The sequence below is a fragment of the Jaculus jaculus genome, chromosome 21, assembly GCF_020740685.1.
Source record: "Jaculus jaculus isolate mJacJac1 chromosome 21, mJacJac1.mat.Y.cur, whole genome shotgun sequence".
Taxonomy (NCBI): domain Eukaryota; kingdom Metazoa; phylum Chordata; class Mammalia; order Rodentia; family Dipodidae; genus Jaculus; species Jaculus jaculus.
The window spans coordinates 13,108,828-13,127,328 of record NC_059122.1 but is presented as its reverse complement, the minus strand read 5'-3'; the positions used below and the strand labels follow the sequence as shown (position 1 = coordinate 13,127,328).

The 18,501-nt window shown below is 52.9% G+C and overlaps 1 protein-coding gene across 1 annotated transcript in view; it reads right to left on the bottom strand.

Moving 5' to 3' along the window:
• Positions 1 to 637: 637 nt before the first annotated feature.
• Positions 638 to 18,501, bottom strand: part of Cacna1a (calcium voltage-gated channel subunit alpha1 A) — a 256,875-nt gene continuing 239,011 nt past the window's right edge. Inside the window, 10 exon segments of the mRNA XM_045139418.1 lie at positions 638 to 1,375; positions 2,213 to 2,460; positions 5,240 to 5,426; positions 6,306 to 6,341; positions 8,833 to 8,946; positions 9,092 to 9,130; positions 9,132 to 9,231; positions 9,356 to 9,465; positions 10,418 to 10,518; positions 10,596 to 10,703. Of these exon segments, the coding sequence (XP_044995353.1) occupies positions 671 to 1,375; positions 2,213 to 2,460; positions 5,240 to 5,426; positions 6,306 to 6,341; positions 8,833 to 8,946; positions 9,092 to 9,130; positions 9,132 to 9,231; positions 9,356 to 9,465; positions 10,418 to 10,518; positions 10,596 to 10,703 (1,748 nt within the window). The 3' untranslated portion in view covers positions 638 to 670.

Sequence of the window (18,501 nt, the reverse complement as noted above, 5' to 3'; positions counted from 1 at the left end):
GTGGAGGGGCGGGGCTCTGGTCTGCGCAAAGCTGTCTTCCTGCTTCCTCACCACCCGCAGCCACCGGATCGCGTTCACCAGGGAAAGGAAAGATTCAATCAGAGATGATAAAACTCATCAATAGAAGCTATTTTCTTGTTTTTCTTTTTTTGTTTTTTTTTTTCTCCCCGGTTTTCTTTTTTAAAAATATTATTATTGTTGTTGTAGTCTGTGTTCTTCCCCCTCCAACCCCCCTCCCAACCCACCCCAGGTCTCCAAAAAACAAAAACAAAAAAACAAAACAGGAAAAAAGAAAAGAAGAAAAAAAAAAAAAAGAAAAAAAGAAAACCAAAACAGGGCTGAGTTGGCTGTGTGGTTGGTGTGCGCCCTGGTCCTGCCCCTGCGAAGTGGGGGAGGTCGAGGCCGGCTGCGGGGCGCCCTCGATGCCCGGGAGGCGTCTGTCCTGGCCGAGGGGCTTCGGTGGTGGTGGTGGTGGTGGTCGGGGGTCGGTGGTGGTGGTGGTGGTGGTGAAGGACCCCACCCCTCCGGGCCTGCGCGCGGCTCCTCCTGGCGGGGTGTGCGTGTGTGTGTGTGCGTGCGTGCGTGTGTGTGTGTGTGTGTGTGTGCACGCGCGCGCGCGCGCGCGGGGTGCGTGGGGAGCCGGGCGGACGAGGCGCCGCCGCGCCCGGGCTTAGCACCAGTCATCCTCGCTCTCGCTGTACAGTTCGTGCAGGCCTTTGCGGGAACCGGGTCCTCGAGGCCTGGCCAGGCCGTGGACCGGGTAGTAGCCGTTCGGGAGTCTCCGGCCGTGCCTGGAAGGCGAGGCGCAGGCCGGGCCCGAGGCCCGGGGAGTCCTGGGAGATCGCCCCGCGGTGCCCGAGGACGCGTGGCGCGCGGGATGTGGCGCATCGTAGGGACTGACCACCTGCTCGTCGTCGTCGAGGCCACCGCCACTGCCCGGACCGTCCACCTCGTCGTAGTCGGAGCCCCGGTAGTAACCGTGATGCCGAGGACCCTCGGACGCCGGAGGCCACCGGGTCCCTCCGTGGCGACAGGTCCTGGGGGATTCGCTCCGAGCCGGGCCTGGGGCGCGCCGCTCCATCCCTGGAGAGCGGCTGCTGCCGTGACCCCCCGTGGATGACCGTTCCCCGGACATTGTCTCCGAGGGGACCGGGTACCTCCGAGGGCCGCTGGTGACGGCCCTGCCCGACCTGGCCACCGCGGGCTGCTGCTGCTGCTGCGCGGGGCCCGGCGCGCCGGCCTTACGGATCACGGGGGAATAGGACACGTGTGGCCGGGGAGTGGCGGGGGTCTGGGGCAGCTGGCGGCGGCCCCGCCGTGGAGTGCTGGTGCCAGATGTTGAGGGGGCTGGGCTTCCACTGACGGAACTACTGCCCTACACGAAAATTGAAACAAAGGAAATCAAAAAAAAAGATACAACCAAATCAACCGGGTGGAGACAGGAGGAGACACAGAGGGTGCGCGGGCGGGTGGGGAGGGGAGAGGGTGGTCGTGGGGAGCGTGGAGACGGGAGTGGGCAAGGATGGGGGGAGGGGCGAGGAAGCCACAGGACATTTGAATGGAACAAAAATTAAAAAAAATAAATAAACAAAAAAGGAGAAATGAAAGCAACAGCCAAGAGGGTGGAGGAGGAGGAGGAGGAGGATAGGGACAGAATGTGTGTGTGCGCAAGTAAGAGAGAGAGAGAGAGAGAGACAAGGGGCGGGGAGGAGCAGGAGGGTCCAAAACAAACCAACCAACCAAACAAACAACAAAAAACCAACACAACAAAGCGAAAAGAGAAATGAGAAATGGAGTTTTGTAAGTTCCGGGGTTAAAAATAGCAGAAGTTTCAAAAAATTACTCACAGGCGTCCATAGGACAGAAATCATGATTGGAACAGAAAAGGGAAGCCGGGTTAAGAGGAAAGCAAAAGGCGGTGGTGGGGCAGCGTACGGGCACCGCGCAGGCCCCGAGCGCAAACGAGAGAATTAACAAACCAAGGAGCAGCCGGGACGGGAGGTGGGCTTGGGGCGGGCGGGAGTGGGGGGCCAGGCGTACCGTCCACCCCTCACTGGGGGCCCTGGGCATGGGGAGGGGGAGGTCAGGGGTGTGCCAGGATGGGGCCCCTTCCCCCGGGGTGGCTGTGGGCGTGGGGCTCCCTACCTCCCCCCTCTCCGCTCCCACCCTTTGCTTGCGCCCCCAGGCTGGGGTCTCCGCAGTGCGCACCCACCTGCCTGTGTGTCACGTGCTCTCGGCCCTCGCTGGGTGAGCGAGACCAGCGTTGGTCCCTGGCCCGGGTCCTGCCGAGGTCTGGCCGCTCCTGGGCATAGCGCTCCTTGTCTGGGGGAGGCGGGTGATGGTGGTGGTGATGGTGATGGTGTTGGCGATGCTTGCGGTCTTTGGGCCGCCCCCGCTCCCGGTCATCTTTGGATGGCAGGTCACCGGACTGGGTGGTCATGCTCAGATCTGTCCCCAAGCCTGGGGTGGGTGGAGGTGGACGGTGAGGGAGGAGGGCAGGACAGGGCTGGAGGTTCACATAGGAGGCCCCTCAAGAATCTTGGGGGCCAGGGGCTGGAGAGATGGCTTAGCGGTTAGGCGCTTGCCTGTGAAGCCTAAGGACCCCGGTTTGAGGTTCGAGTCCCCAGGACCCACGTTACCCAGATGCGCAAGGGGGCGCATGCGTCTGGAGTCCGTTTGCAGTGACTAGAGGCTCTGGTGAGCCCATTCTCTATCTGCTTTCTCTGTCTCATTCTCAAATACATAAATTTAAAAAAAAAAAAAGAGTCTTGGGGGCAGGGTCTGGCAAGATTCTTTTAGTCAATAAGTAAGCTTGGTGCACACTCCCACTCACCACCTTTGTTTTCCTCTTTAAAAAATTTATATTAGGGAAAAAAATAAAAAAAAATATATTAGGGCCTGGAGAGATGGCTTAGCACTTAAGGCACTTGTCTGCAAAGCCAAAAGACCCACATTCAATTCCCCAGGACCCAGGTAAGACAGATGCACAAGGTGGCACATGCTTCTGGAATTCGTTTGCAGTGGCTGAAGGCCCTGGCGTGCCAATTCTCTCTCTGCCTCTATCTCTCTCAAATACGTATATAGCAAAAAAAAAATTTAGCCGGGCATGGTGGTGCATGCTTTTAATCCCAGCACTCAGGAGGCAGAGATAGGAGGATCCCCGTCAGTTTAAGGCCACTCTGAGATTACATAGTGAATTCGAGGTCAGCCTGGACTACAGTGAGACCCTACCTCAAAAAACAAAAACAAAAACAAAAACAAAAAACACCAAGCAAACAAACAATATATATGTATACATATGGGGCTGGAGAAATAGCTTAGCGGTTAAGGCATTTGCCTGCAAAGCCAAAGGACTGAGGTTCTATTCCCTAGTGTCCACGTAAGCCCGGTGCACAAGGGGGTGCATGTGTCTGGAGTTGTTTGTGGTGGCTGAAGGTCCTGGAGTGCCCATTCTCTCTCCCTCTCTGCCTCTTTCTCAAAATAAATAAAATACATTTTTTTTTCATATAATTTGTGTGTAGTACCGCTCCATGTGTGTGGAAGTAGAGCACATCCACCTTGTTTGAGACGGGGTCTCTCCCTGGTACACAAGCTCTGGGCCTCTCCTGAGTCTGCCCGATAATCCGCGGAGAGGCACAGTGACATTACAGACATTCATCAGCACTGGTTTGCATCCCATTTTGTTTGGATGCTGGGGACTTGAACCCTGCTTGGCAGGCTTGCAGAGCAAGAGCCTTTAATTACTGAGCCATCTCCCCAGCACCCTCACTTTAAATAACATTATTTACTGGGCTGGAGAGATGGCACATGCCTATGAAACCTAAGGAACCAGGTTCGATTCTCCAGGTCCCACATAAGCCAGATGCATAGAGGCCCTGGCGTGCTTATTCTCTCTCCCTTTCTCTTTCTGTAATAAATAAATAAATATAAAAATATTATTTACATATTTGCAAGCAGAGGGAGACAGAGAGAAGAGAGAGAGAGAGAGAGAGGAAGAAAGAGAGAGAGAAGGAGAATAGGCATGCCAGGGCCTCCAGCCACTGAAAACGAACTCCAGATGCATGTGTGCATCTGGCTTTAAGTGGGTACTGGGGAACTGAACCTGGGTCCTTAGACTTTGTAGGCAAGTGCTTTAACTGCTGAGCCATCTCTTCAGCCATTTAAATTAATTAATTAACTAATATTTTGAGGCCAGTTCCACTCTAGCCCATATTGACCTGGAATTCATTATGTAGTCTCAGGGTGGCCTCAAAACCACAGCGCTCTTCCTACCTCTGTTTCCCGAGTGCTGGGATTAAAGGCGTGTGCCACCATGCCCGATGTTCCTTTTTAATTTTTTTAAAATTATTTTATTTGTTTTTGAGTGAGAGACAAAAAGAGGCAGAGAGGCCGGGCGTGGTGGCGCATGCCTTTAATCCCAGCACTCGGGAGGCAGAGGTAGGTGGATCTCCATGAGTTCGAGGCCATCCTGAGACTACATAGTGAATTCCAGGTCAGCCTGAGTGAGACCCTACCTCAAACCCCCCCCAAAAAATTATTTATTTATTTGAGAGAGAGAGAGAGGGAGGGAGAGGGGGAGAGAACGTGCATGCCAAGACACTCTAGCCACTGCAAATGAACTCCAGATGCATGCGCCACCATATACATCTGGCTTAGGTGGGTTCTTTCTGGGGAATCGAACCTGGGTCTTTAGGCTTTGTAGGCAAGCACCTTAACCACTAAGCTATGTCTCTAGCCTTCTTCCACTTTTTTTTTTAAAGATTTATTTTTATTTTATTTATTTATTAGAGACACGGAGATAGAGAGAGAGAGAGAGAGAGAGAGAGGGAGAGAGAGGGAGAGAGAGAGAGTTGGAAGAGAGAAAGAGCGAATGGGTGCGCCAAGTCCTCCAGCCACTGCAAACAAACTCCAGATGCCTGTACCACCATGTGCATCTGGCTTATGCGGGACCTGGAGAATAGGACCTGGATCCCTAGGCTTAGCAGGCAAGTCCCTTTACCACTAAACCATCTCTCCAGCCCCCCCCCCCCCATCTTTCTTTTGAGAGAGAGGATGTCACTGTGCAACCCAGGCTGGCCTCGAACTCGAGAGCCACCTGCCTCAGCCTCCCCAAGGTTGGTATCAGCAGTGTGTGCCCCGTGCTCAATCGCCACTTCTCTCTCCAGTGTCTCCTCTGCCCCCTATGTCCTCCTCCCTCATTTCCTGTCCCTAGGTGCCCCCCCCCACACTAGTAGGCTACCTGTGTCCACGTCGGTATAGCGGCCAAGAGAGTGCTCAGAAGTGCGGTGGCCACGGTCACGTCGGCGCTGGTGGTACCGCTGGTTCTCTTCCGGAGGGACTCTCTCCAGGGAATAGTCATCCAGTCTCCGGGCTTTGGAGCCCAGCATGGAGGCCGAGCGCTTCATGGGGCTGGTGTCCGAGATGGTCTGGGGGAGGGGAACGGGCACGTTCTGTGGTAGGCACTGACGGAGGGGCCTGCTCCTTCCAGGACCCCCGGCAGAGGCTTGGCTGGTGGGCGTCCACATGTGAAGGGACTAGGGTGTACCATCCAGGGATGGTTCCAGAGCTTGGGATGGGGCTCTGGGTAGAGCCTGGCTTTCTGGCTACAAGGTGGAACCTGAGGGCTTCTTACATCCCCAACAGACAGGGTTGCCCCTTTGGGTACTGGACTCTCAGCAGGAGGCCCGAGCTGACCTTCTTTCATCCCCGGTCCTGGGAGCTGGGCAGGCTGGCTGTTAGCGAGCCTGTCCCTCACCGTAAAGTCTCCTCACTGCCTGCCCTCCACAGAGGGGGTGGGACACGAGGCTCCCATCCAACGCCTCCTCGGCCACTTGGGCCAAACTCCCCAGGGGCTTGTTCTCAACGTGCATATGCTACCACCCATCCCTGGGACCAGCTCTGCCAACGGACACCTTGCCATGCTCTGCGGCGAGTGGAAGAAGGAAGACGGGGTGAAGCCCTCTCAACCGGGGCCTGATCCAGCTCTGATGCCCAGGTAGGCGCAGTAAGTTACCCAAGGCCGCGGGGCCAACGATGGCTGGTGGGGTTGGAGGAACGGGCCCTCCCTCCCCCAGCAAGAGAGTGGGACAGGGTGCCTCTTAAGAGTCTCTGAAGAGGGCTGGAGTGCAGGGGGGGCCCCCCTGCACACACAGGACACAACACATGAGGAGGGGCTCTACAGGGTGGGGGGGGGGGGAGATTGTAGTCTGCAAAGAAAGGATGGGGTTGGGGCCAGGGAGAGATGGCAGGAGCTGGCCTGAGGGAAAGAGGGGGCCAGAGCCGAGCTGGGCTGGGGCGGTACATACACTGAGGTTATTCCCACGTGGCCGGCCCCTTCTCCTCTGTCCCAGCCCCACGGGATGGTGCACACAGAAAAAACAGAAAGAAGAAAATAAATATAAAAGGCCAAGAGGGAAGGTGAGGCGGTGGGCGGTTCGTGGAGGAGGTGCAGAGAAGAAGAAAAAGAGAGAGAGAGAGAGAGAGAGAGGTTAAAGCGTCCAGCAGTGGGCCAGGGGTGGTATCCCGGGGCCTGGCTGCTTGTCTCCCACCCCCCGACAGGTACAGGGGAAACAGACAGGAGACATATGGACAGATGGCAAAGGTACAAGACTGACAGATGGGACGGCGAGGCCACGGGCCCCTGGCCCATCATGCGCTGCGCTGCGGGGGTGGGGGTGGGGGCGAGGCTCAAAGCTTCCAGGTGGTGGCCATCAGTCCAGCTTGGCTCGACCCTCTCCCCCGGGGTCAGCAGACTGGCCCTGACGGAAGGGCAAGGGACGGCGCAGCCACATGCATCCCCCCCCCCCCCAGATCACAGCAGCCAGAGGCCAGGCTCCTGGTGCACACTGGCTCAGCCGGGGCCCAGCGCAACCTCCAGCACCCCCGGCCCCCCGAGCAGACACTACGCACAGAGCACATGGCAAGCTGCTCCAGCCAGGCATGCCTGCCCTTCACCCGCCCCTTCTTCCTCCCTGTGCTTGGGGGGGCTCCTCTGGGAGCGGCCTGTCCCCACTTCTCACTGTGTGGCAGCCAGCCAAGCTTTAAATCCCTTCAGGGCCTACAGATCACACCTCCTCTGATGAGGGGGGGGGAACACCAGCTGAGGAAAGCAAGCGCCCACGGAAACACACTTCAGGCACACGCGTCGCCCAGCCCACGCAGCTCCACAGACACAGACAGGAAACACGTCCCGGCCACCCCCAGTCTGCCTACGCAGTCCTCAGATGTGCCAAGGTCCCGAGGTCAGCAGGTCCGCGGGTGTGAGATGGCCGTGGCGTGGTACACCCGCGCACAGGAGTGTCTATACATACACCCGTGGAGTGCACACAGACACGCGTGCATGTGTGCATGCACCAGTGTGCATGGATGTTGCATGTGCATGTAAAGTACATGGGTTGCGGGGATAGTTTTTCAGGGCTGGGGACGGAGCCCAGGTCTTGTGCGTGCCAAGGTCCCATTTTTCTGCTGAGATCCGCCCCCGCCCTTGTAGCTCAGATTCCCTCCCCACCCCAAAGGTAGGGTCTCACTCTAGCCCAGGCTGACCTGGAATTCACTATGTTGTCTGGGCGGCCTGGAACTCACAGTGACCCTCCTACCTCTCTGTCTCCCTAGTGCTGGGATGAAAGGCGTGTGCCTGTCCTTTTTTTTTGTTTGTTTATTTTGAAGTAGGGTCTTGCTGTAGCCGAGGCTGACTTGGAATTCACTATGTAGTCTCAGGCTGGCCTCGAACAGTGATCATCTTATCTCTGCCTCCCGAGTGCTGGGATTTAAAGTGTGCACCACCACACCCAGCTGCCATCCATCTGTCTATCTATTATCATCTATCTATCCATCAATCTCTCTCTCTCTCTGTTTTGTTTTTTCAAGGTAGGGTCTTGCTCTGGCCCAGGCTGACCTAGAATTCACTGTGTAGTCTCAGGGTGGCCTCCAACTCACAGAAATTCTCCTACCCCTGCCTCCCTAGTGCTGGGATTAAAGGCGTGCGCCACCACACCCGGGCTGAGACAGGATCTCTTGTTCCCAGCAGAGAAGGCCAGACAAATTGGGCCATGGGCTTCAGGACTCTCCTGATTCCAGCTCCCACTGCGGTAGGTGTGTTGGGATTACAGACATGTGTATCTCTTTGAGCACCCAGTCTTTACCTGGGTGCTGGGAATCTGAACTCTGATAGGCAGGCTTGTGAGGCAAGCACATTTAGGCACTAAGCCATCTCTTCTGACCCCACATCCAGCATTTTTGTTTGTTTTTTTTTTCGAGATAGGGTCTCACTCTAGCTCAGGCTGACCTGGAATTCACTATGGAGTCTCAGGGTGGCCTCGAGCTCATAGCAGTCCTACTGCCTCTGCCTCCCGAGTGCTGGGATTATTAAAGGCATGCACCACCACGCCCGGCTTTTGGTCTGTTTTGAGGCAGAGTCTCACTTTGTAGCTCAGGCTAGCCTGCAACGTGCCCTCCTCCTGCCTCAGTATCCCAAGTGCTGGGACCTCTGCTGTGAGTCTTTACACCCCACAACCTCCACCAGTGTTGGCAACTCCCCTCTTAGCCTGGTGCCTCCAACCACCACTCCCAAGTAGGGCAGAAGGAGGCCACTCGGGAGTGACCACGGTGCTCTGCCCTGGGAACCCCATTCCTCTCTGGCCTCGGAGGGAGGGGTCTAGGGGGGTCACCAGGCCCTCCAGATGCTCAGGTGTGACCTGTAGGGGGCCGGGACCTGCACAGCCTGGGTTGCTGGTGTGGGAGATCCCACAGGGTGCAGAATCTCTGCCCATGGGGTGGAGGCAGGAGGCTGGTCAGCATCCAGGGGATGTGTTCCAGGACCGTGCAAGCCCTCACCTGGTTCTCAGCAGGGAGGCGGGGCATGGAGGCAGCTCGGGCCTGGCCTTCCATGGGGAGGTAGTGCTCACTGTCTGAGTAGCCGTCGGTGCCCATCTCTCGCATCTCCACAGACTGCGAAGGGGGGAAAGGAGAGGGCCAGCTGAGCGGGAGGTGGGGGGGCTGACATACAGACCCCAGGGGAGGTTCAGGCTCTTTGGGCATCACGTGGGCGAGACCCCTCTCGGCACACCACCCGGCCCGGGGGGAGCTGCGGCACCTGCGAGTTGGGCTGGCTGTTGGGCATGTCGGTGGGGGGGGCCCCGCTCTGGGCTCCATGTGCCCGTCTTTTGGAACATCTCCTGGGCTCGCTGGGTCACCCAGGACGGGCTCTCCTTCATGCCACCTTCATGAGCCATTCTGTGGGAGGGACAGAGGCCGGAACAGCGATGGTCGCTCTGGGGCTCCCGGAACCCGGGGAGCTGGCACAGCCCACCCCCCCACCCCACCCCCGGGGCCACCTGGCGAGGGCAGTGTCACTTACAGGCCTCCTCCTGGGTCCAGCTGGGTGGAGGGGAGGGCGTTTGAGCCAGGCACTCCCTCCTGGGTTGGTGACGGGGGCTCCATGCGCTGGAACATGAGAGGCGTCCGGTTCTGGGGACAGAAAGCAACAGGGGCCTAAGGTGGTGCCAAATGGGGAAAGGCCATGTGGGGCTTGTTCCCGGCCCCCCATGCTAGGAATCAAACTTAGAGCTTTAAGTGCCAGGAAAATGCTCTACCACTGAACCATGCCCCGGGCCCCCGAAGTCATACTTGACACCCCCACATATGAGGTTCGCTCATATAAGGTGGACAACCTTCTTCTTCCCCGATCCCTTCACTCACCACCCTCGCCCCTGGACCAGTGATGGCATTTCTTCCCGTCTCCTCAGTCTGTCCCTCCCACCCTCGACCCCCGCATACAGCAGCCATGAGTGGTGGCTGCTCCCTTCTCTGCTTAGACTTCCATCTCACTTGGAGTCAAAGCCAGGGTCCTTCCTGAAGTCACCAGGGTTCAACCTTGTCACCTCTCTGTTTTGTCTCCTCCTGTTTTCCTCTTTGTTCGCTTATGTGTATATTTAAGATTTTATTTTATTTTTTCTGTATTTATTTGAGAGGAAGACAGAGAGGGAGAGAGAGAATGGGCATGCCAGGGCCTCCAGCCGCTGCAAATGAACTCCAGATGCATGCGCCCCCTTGTGCATCTGGCTTATGTGGGTCCTGGGGAATCGAACCTGGGTCCTTTGGCTTTGCAGGACGTTCCTGGAATGTTCCTTCTTGGTGGGCACCTGCCCAGGGACTCAGTCACACCCCTTTCTCCGGTTTGTTACCATGGTGACAAACAGGCCCCCCCCTTTTTTTTAAAAAGATTTTTGAGGTAGGGTCTCACTCTAGCCCAGGCTGACCTGGAATTCACTATGTTGTCTTAGGCTGGCCTCGAACTCGCGGCCATTCTCCTACCCCTGCCTCCCGAGTGGAGTGCTGGGGATTAAAGGCGGGCTCCCCGACACCCAGCTACAAGCAGGCCTTTTTGCCCAGCCTGGCCGTCCCCAGCGCAGTGGCCTACCTGCTCCTCACGCATGGCCTGCAGTTTCTTAGCCTTGCTCTGCCGGTAATACTCCATGATCATCATGGCTGCGTAGATCTTCCCGACCGTGAGGTCAGTGGCTGGGGAGGACAGGGCAAGCTCGTCATGCAGCCAGCCCCCCTCCCCTGGAACCTTCCCTCCCTGGGCTTATGCTTACACTTGTGAGGTGTGACCAGCAGGTCCAGTGTCTTCTGGGACAGGTTGGGCCAAATGGCCATCATCTCCTTGCGGAGCTCCGCGTCCATCTGCTGCTTGTCAGCTCCGCCTGCAAAGTGACCACACACAGGTCTAAGCGCCTGCAGCTTTGCCAGTCTCCGGACCGTCACCATGCTGGTCCCCGTGGGGGGGGGGTGTCTTAGTGCCCGCAGTGTGAGTGGAGTTTTATCTTATTTAATTTTTATTAGAAGTTTAAAAAAAAATTTTTTTTTGTTTATTTATTTATTTGAGAGCGACAGACACAGAGAGAAAGACAGATAGAGGGAGAGAGAGAGAATGGGCGCACCAGGGCTTCCAGCCACTGAAAACGAACTCCAGACGCATGCGCCCCCTTGTGCATCTGGCTAACGTGGGACCTGGGGAACCGAGCCTCAAACCGAGGTCCTTAGGCTTCACAGGCAAGCGCTTAACCACTAAGCGATCTCTCCAGCCCTATTAGAAGATTTTTTTAGACTTGTTTGGTTTTTCAAGGTAGGGTCTCACTCTAGCTCAGGATGACCTGGAATTCACTACCCAGTCTCAGGGTAGGTGGCCTCAAACTCACAGTGATCCTTCTACCTCTGCCTCCAGAGTGCTGGGATTAAAGGTGTGTGCCACCACACCCAGCTATTTAGATTTTTTAAAAAATTTTATTTCAGAGAGAGAGAGAGAATTAGCACACCAGGGCCTCAGCCACTGAAATTGAACTCCAGACGCTTGTGCCACCTGGTGGGCATGGGCAACCTTGCGCTTGCCTCACCTTTGTGTGTCTGGCTAACGTGGGATCTGGAGAGTCGAAATGCCCTAACCGTTAAACCATCTCTCCAGTCCAGTTTTGTTCTAAATATTTTATATTTATTTGACAGAGAGAAAGAGGGAAAAAAGGGAGGGGGGAGGGAGAGAAAATGGGCGCGCCAGGGTCTCCGGCCACTGCAAATGAACTCCAGATGCGTGCACTCCCTTGTGCATCTGGCTTACGTGGGTCCTGGGGAATTGAACCTGGGTCCTTTGGCTTTGTAGACAAAAGCCTTAATTGCTAAGCCATCCCTCCAGCCCAGTTTTAAATTTTTCTCTTATTTGTTTTTGTGGCAATGGAGATCAATCCCAAGGCCTTACAAACACTAGGCAAGTGCTCTGCCGCTGAGCCACAGCCCCACTGTGAGGTATTAAGAGAGGGTGGATACTGCTGGGAATGCTGTCACACATGCCTGCTGCCCCAGCGCTTGGGAGGGTGCGGCCAAAGGGCTTTGATGCCAGCCACAGTTTGTGCTACATAGTGAGACATTGTCTCAAAAAATTAAAACCGAAACAAAAGAGCAACAAGAAGAAAAGGGCCAGGTGCCGCGGTTAATCCCAACTCTCTGGAGGCGGAGGTGGGAGGATCGCCTTGAACTCAAGAGCAGTCTTGAGACTACATAGCGAATTTCTAGTGAATTTCAGGTCAACCTGGGCTAGAGATGTATCTAGAAAACAAAGAAACAAACAAACAAACAAAAAGCACAACGAAACATTGAAACAGTCTGATGCATGCCTTTGATAGTAGTACTCTATCTAGGCTCAGGGGTTCCAGGCCAGTTTAGGTTACAGAGTGAGTTCCAGGTCAGCCTGGGCTAGAGATGTATCTCGAAAACAAAGAAACAAAGAAACAAACAAAAAGCACAACGAAACATTGAAACAGTCTGATGCATGCCTTTGATAGTAGTACTCTATCTAGGCTCAGGAGTTCCAGGCCAGTTTAGGTTACAGAGTGAGTTCCAGGTCAGCCTGGGCCAGAGAGCTGGCCTCAGCAAAACAAAACCCAGAATCAAAGCAAATAAAGCGGGCTGGGAAGACGGCTCTGGAAGTTAAAGGTCCTTGCTTGCAAACTGTGCTGGCCCAGTCAGATGCACACAGTGGCGCATGCGTCTGCAGTTTGTTTGCAGTGGCAAGAGGCCATGGTGCGCCCCCTTTTTTTTCTTCTTCTAGGTAGGGTCTCCCTCTAGCCCAGGCTGACCTGGAATTCACTATGAAGTCTCAGGGTGGCCTCGAACTCACAGCGATCCTCCAACCTCTGCCGCCCAAGTGCTGGGATTAAAAGCGTGCGCCGCCATGCCCCGCTTCACCTGTGTTCTTTCACTGTGACAAACTCAGTGCATTTCTGATTCTTTCTAGAACAGTCTGCGGCTAGGTCTTAAGAGGGCAATGGTATCAGGTGCCAAGACTGGGAGTGGAAGCATTGTTAGATCCACTTTATAGGTGGGGGCCTTCCAGCAGACAGAATTCATTTGTGTGTGGCGGGGGGAGAGGGAGGGAGGGGAAGAGACTTGGTGTACCAGGGCCTCCTGCCACTGCAATTGAACTCCAGATGTGCGTGCCACCTTGTATGCATGTACAACTTTGCGAATGTGTCACCTTGTGTATCTGGCTTATGTGGGAACTGGGGAGTTGAACATGGGTCCTTAGGCTTCGCAGGCAAGTGCATTAACCGCTAAGCCATCCCTCCAGCTCCTGTTTAAACACTATTTTATTTTTATTTATTTGAGAGAGAAAGATGGAGAGGGAGAGCGAGAGAAAGGGAGAGACAGAGAGAATGAGAACGGGGCACGCCAGGGCCTCCAGCCACTGCGAACAAATTCCAGACATATGTGCCATCAGGTGCATCTGCCTTATATGGGTACTGAAGAATTGATCCTGGGTTCTTAGGCTTCACGGGCATGCGTCTTAACTGGTAAGCCATCTCTCCAGCCCAAGAATTCTTTTTTTTTTTTTAATTTATTATTTATTGCACATGTACTATGTGTGGTGGTGGCTGTGTGTGTGTGTGTGTGTGTGTGTGAGAGAGAGAGAGAGAGAGAGATATAAACCTGTACATGCAGATGGCCAGAGGAAATCACCAAGTATCCCCTCTCTATAGTTAATCTGTGTATTTCTTTTTCCTTTCCTTTCCTTTCCTTTCCTTTCCTTTCCTTTCCTTTCCTTTCCTTTCCTTTCCTTTCCTTTCCTTTCCTTTCCTTTCTCTTTCTCTTTCTCTTTCTCTCTTTCTCTCTTTCTCTCTTTCTCTCTTTCTCTCTTTCTCTCTTTCTCTCTTTCTTTCTTTCTTTCTTTTTGTTTTTCGAGGTAGGGTCTCACTCTAGCCCAGAGTGACCAGGAATTCACTAAGTCTCAAGGTGGCCTTGAACTCATGGCAATCCTCCTACCTCTGCCTCCCGAGTACTGGGATGAAAGGCGTGCGCCACCACGCCTGGCTCTCACCTGCGTATTTCTTTGAGATAGAGTCTCTGAACATGGACCTGTGATTTTCGCAAGCCCTAGCAATTCTCTGGTGTGCTCCCCACAGATCTGGGGTTACAGATGTTTATGGCCATGCCCAGTTGCTTATGTGGGTCCTGGAGAATTGAATTCAGGTGTCTCAGGCCCTTTTGTTTGCTGTAATACTTCTTACCCACTGAGCAGTCTTCCCAACCCAGCAGGCAGAATTTTAAGCTGCCTGTGATAGCTCATCTCTGATTGTCATCTTGACAGAATTTACTTATTTATTTTTTAGTTTAGAGACAGAGAAAGAGAGAGAGAATTGTTGTGCCAGGGTCTTAGCCTCTGCACTCGAACTCCAGACCCTTGCGCCACCTAGTGGGCATGTGCGACCTTGTGCTTGCCTCACCTTTGTGTGTCTGGCTTACATGGGACCTAGAGAGTCGAACATGGACCCTTAGGCCTTGCAGGCAAGTGCCTTAACCGCTAAGCCAACTCTCTAGCCCTTGACTACAATCATCATGGAAATAGATCAGACTGGTTTACCTGTAAGTGACTTTTCTATATTATATTAATTAAAGTGGACAGAACTACTCTAAATGTGGGAGACACCATTTTATGGGCTGGGGTCCTAACCTGCATGAAGAGGAGAAAGCTAGCGGACGCATGGCATTCCTCTGTTTCCCGACTGTGCATGCAATGTGACCCACTGCTCCGAGGTCCGGCCTCCGTGCCTTCTCCTCAAACTGTAAGCCTCCTTCCTGAAAACTACTTTTCCCTCCTCCATGAAGACCAGCTGACAGAAAGCTGGAAGAAGCCATTCTACATGTAGTTCAATGGGAGAAAGAGATACCACCAGTGAAGATACTCAACAGTGGACACTGCAAGCCTTATATTTGGCCATCCAGGCCAAATGAGACAAAGGGTGCAATAGTGGCATGTCTGTCATGGTGGAAACCAACTGCCCTACAATTGAACTGGAGGCCCACTCCATGGGGGGGAACATATCCTGATACTGAAAACTTAAAACAGGGGTAGTCATGAGCCCTAGGGGTGTAACATCTGCTGATGTCTGGAAAAATGTATATACTATGCTTATCAAACTGCCCAGTAAACACTTCTCTTAATATTTATAGCCTTATATTAACGCTACTCTCACTTTGGGTGAGAATCTTCTCTTTTCAGATGGCAGTGACCTTGGGATGACTCAGAAGGTATCATAGTGCTGGAAAGAAGTGACTGGAGTACTGAGTAACATCTCGATCACACCTTCCAAGGCTCAGGGTCTAATGCGGAAGAAGTGGCAGAAAGAATGTAAGAGCCAAAGGAAGGGCAGGGCTCCTAACAACATGCTCCCTGGAGACACAAAATGGCCTGGATATCCATGACCTTACAGTGCCTGACACTATCTACACAAGACTATCATAAGAGGAGGAAAAGATGATGACATCAAAATAAAAGAGAGACTGATTGAGATGGGGAGGGGATATGATGGAGAATGGAATTTCAAAGGGGAAAGTGGGGGGGGAGGGTATTACCATGGGATACTTTTTATAATCATGGAAAATGTTAATAAAAATTGAGAAGAAAAATAAAAAAATAAAATAATAATAATAATAATAAAAAAAACAAAAAACTACTTCTCGTCAGGTATTTTGTCACACAAACAGAAGACGTCAATACCACGGCTGGGGAGACGGCCCAGTGAGTAAAGAGTGCTTTCTGTCAAAGCTTGATCTGCAGCAACCCATGTAACAAGCTGGGCACGGGCTGGAAAGATGGCTCAGCTGTTAAGGCACTTGCCTGCAAAGCTGAAGGACCCAGGTTCGATTCCCCAGGACCCATGTAAGCCAGATGCACAAGGTGGCACACGCGTCTGGAGTTTGTTTGCGGTGGCTGGAGGTTCTGTGTCACTAATTCTCTATCTGCCTCTTTCTCTCTGTGTCTCAAATAAATAAAATATTAAAAATAAAGCTGGGGGCTGGAGAGATGGCTTAGCGGTTAAGGTGCATGCCTGTGAAGCCTAAGGACCCCGGTTCGAGGCTCGATTCCCCAGGACCCATGTTAGCCAGATGCACAAGGGGGCACATGCGTCTGGAGTTTGCAGTAGCTAGAAGCCCTGGCACGCCCATTCTCTCTCTCTATCTGCCTCTTTCTCTCTCTGTCTGTTGCTCTCAAATAAATAAATAAAAAATATACAAAAAAAAAAATAAAGCTGGGGGGTGTGGAGAGATGGCTTAGTGGTTAAGGTGCTTGCCTGCGAAGCCTAAGGACCCATGTTTGTCTCTCCAGGTCCCATGTAAGCCAGACATACAAAGTGATGCAAGGTCCCACATGCACACAAGGTGGCGCACGTGTCTGGAGTTCTGATCGCAGTGGCTGGAGGCCCTGGTGAGCCAGTTCTCTCTCTCTCTTTGACATTAAAAAAAAAATGCTGGGCGTGGTGGCGCACGCCTCTAATCCCAGCACTCGGGAGGCAGAGGTAGAAGGATCGCCATGAGTTCGAGGCCACCCTGAGACTACATAGTGAATTCCAGGTCAGTGTGAGCTAGAGTGAGACCCTACCTTGGGAAAAAAAAAAAAAAAAAGCCAGTCTCTTGGGCTTGCCTCAAAGACAGACAAACACACACACACACACACACACACACACACACACACACACACACAAGCTGGGCATGGGGTTGGGGAGGTGGCTCAGAGGATGAGGTACTTGCTGTGCCAAAGTGAATCAATAAATAAAAACAGCTGAGTGTGCACTGCATGTCCATAACCCCAGCACTGAGGGAAGCAGAGACAGGATCACTGGGGCTCACTGGTTAGCCAGACTAACTGAAAAACGGGGAGCTCCAGGTTCAGTGAGAGATAAGGTTGAAGAGTCATACAAGAGGACACGGGTGTCTTCCTGTGGCCTCACGTGAGTGCACGTGTGGCACACATATTTGTTACACATGTGCAAATACCACACACCTCCCCCCCAAACATGGAAATAACACATACAGAAAACTGGTCCTGACACGTTGCTGTAACCAATCCTGACCATGTGGTTCATAGGCCTTTAGGGTTATTTATTTTTATTTTTAATTTTAATTTTTTTTTTTTTGAGGTAGGGTCTCACTCTGGCCCAGGTTGACCTGGAATTCACTATGTAGTCTCAGGGTGGCCTTGAACTCATAGCAATCCTCCTACCTCTGCCTCCCGAGTGCTGGGATTAAAGGAGTGCGCCACCACTCCCGGATAGGGTTTTTTTTTTTAATTAATTAATTTATTTTGAGAGAGAGAGAGAGAAAGAGAAAGGCAGATAGAGAATGGGTGCGCCAGGGCTTCTAGCCACTGCCAACAAACTCCAGACACATGTGCCCCCTTGTGTATCTGGCTTACATGGATGGGTCTTGGGGAATTGAACGTGGGTTCTTAGGCTTCATGGCAAATGCCTTAACCACTACGCTACCTGTCCAGCCCTTTGTTTTTTTCAAGGTAGGGTTTCACCATAGTCCAGGTTGACCTGGAATTCACTCTGTAGTCCCAGGCTGTCCTTGAACTCATGGTGATCCTCCTACCTCTGTATCCTAAGTGTTGGGATTAAAGGTGTGTGCCACTACATCTGGTTTGTAGGCCTTTGGAACTGGTTTGTGACAGGAAGGAGGAAGAATTGGAATTTTGCGCTAGAAAAACATTTGAATGCTGCAAAAATGAGAAAATTAGCTAATATACTACCCTCTACTTCAATATTGTGGCTGTTCAAATACTAATCTTAGGGACCATTATATAGGGACCATTGTTTGGTTTTTTGAGGTAGGGTCTTACTGTAGCCCAGGCTGACCTGGAACTCACTATGTAGTCTCAGGGTGGCCTTGAGCTCACGGCGATCGTCCTACCTCTGCCTCCCGAGTGCTGGGTTTAGAGGTGTGCATCAAGCTATGTAAGGAATTTTGTAGACACAGATACTACAAGTTTCTACTCTATTCTTCCCCTCTTTCAGCTGCCCCTTGAATTTCTTCTCTTTTTTATGAGAATGAGAGAGAGAGAGAGAGAGAAAGAGTGAGGGAGGGAGAGAATTGGTGCACCGGTGCCTCCTGCCACTGGAATTGAACTCCAGATGTGTACATCACTTTGTGTGCATGTGCAACATTGCACAGGCGTCACCCCGTGCATCTGGCTTATGTGGGATCTGGAGAGTTGAGCCTGGGTCCTTGGGCTTTGCAGGCAAGCACCTTAACTGCTAAGCCATCTCTCCAGCCCTCTTCTCTCCCTTTTGTAGAAGAATCTAAGTTTGTAATTCACTACCTCCCCCTTTTGTTTTTGGGTGAGTGAAGTAACCTAGCACTGAATGCATGTGGGACACTCACTCTGTGCCCAATCATGCCCCCGCCTTCCTTAGCTGACTTTAATATACAGACATTACCTGGACAGGTGAACCCTTGAAAATCAGATTTTCTTTTCCTGCCTTGTGATGAAGAGGAAATCAGAGAAGACTTAATCCTCCTCTAGGAGCCAAGAGTACCTTATAGTCAAATCCACCAAGGCAGGGACTAGAGTATGGCTCAGTGAAAGAGTCCTTGCCAAGCAGGGACAAGGCTCTGGATTTGCTCCACACCACCACCACAATAAAAATAAAAGCCAAGGCTGGAGAGATGGCTGAG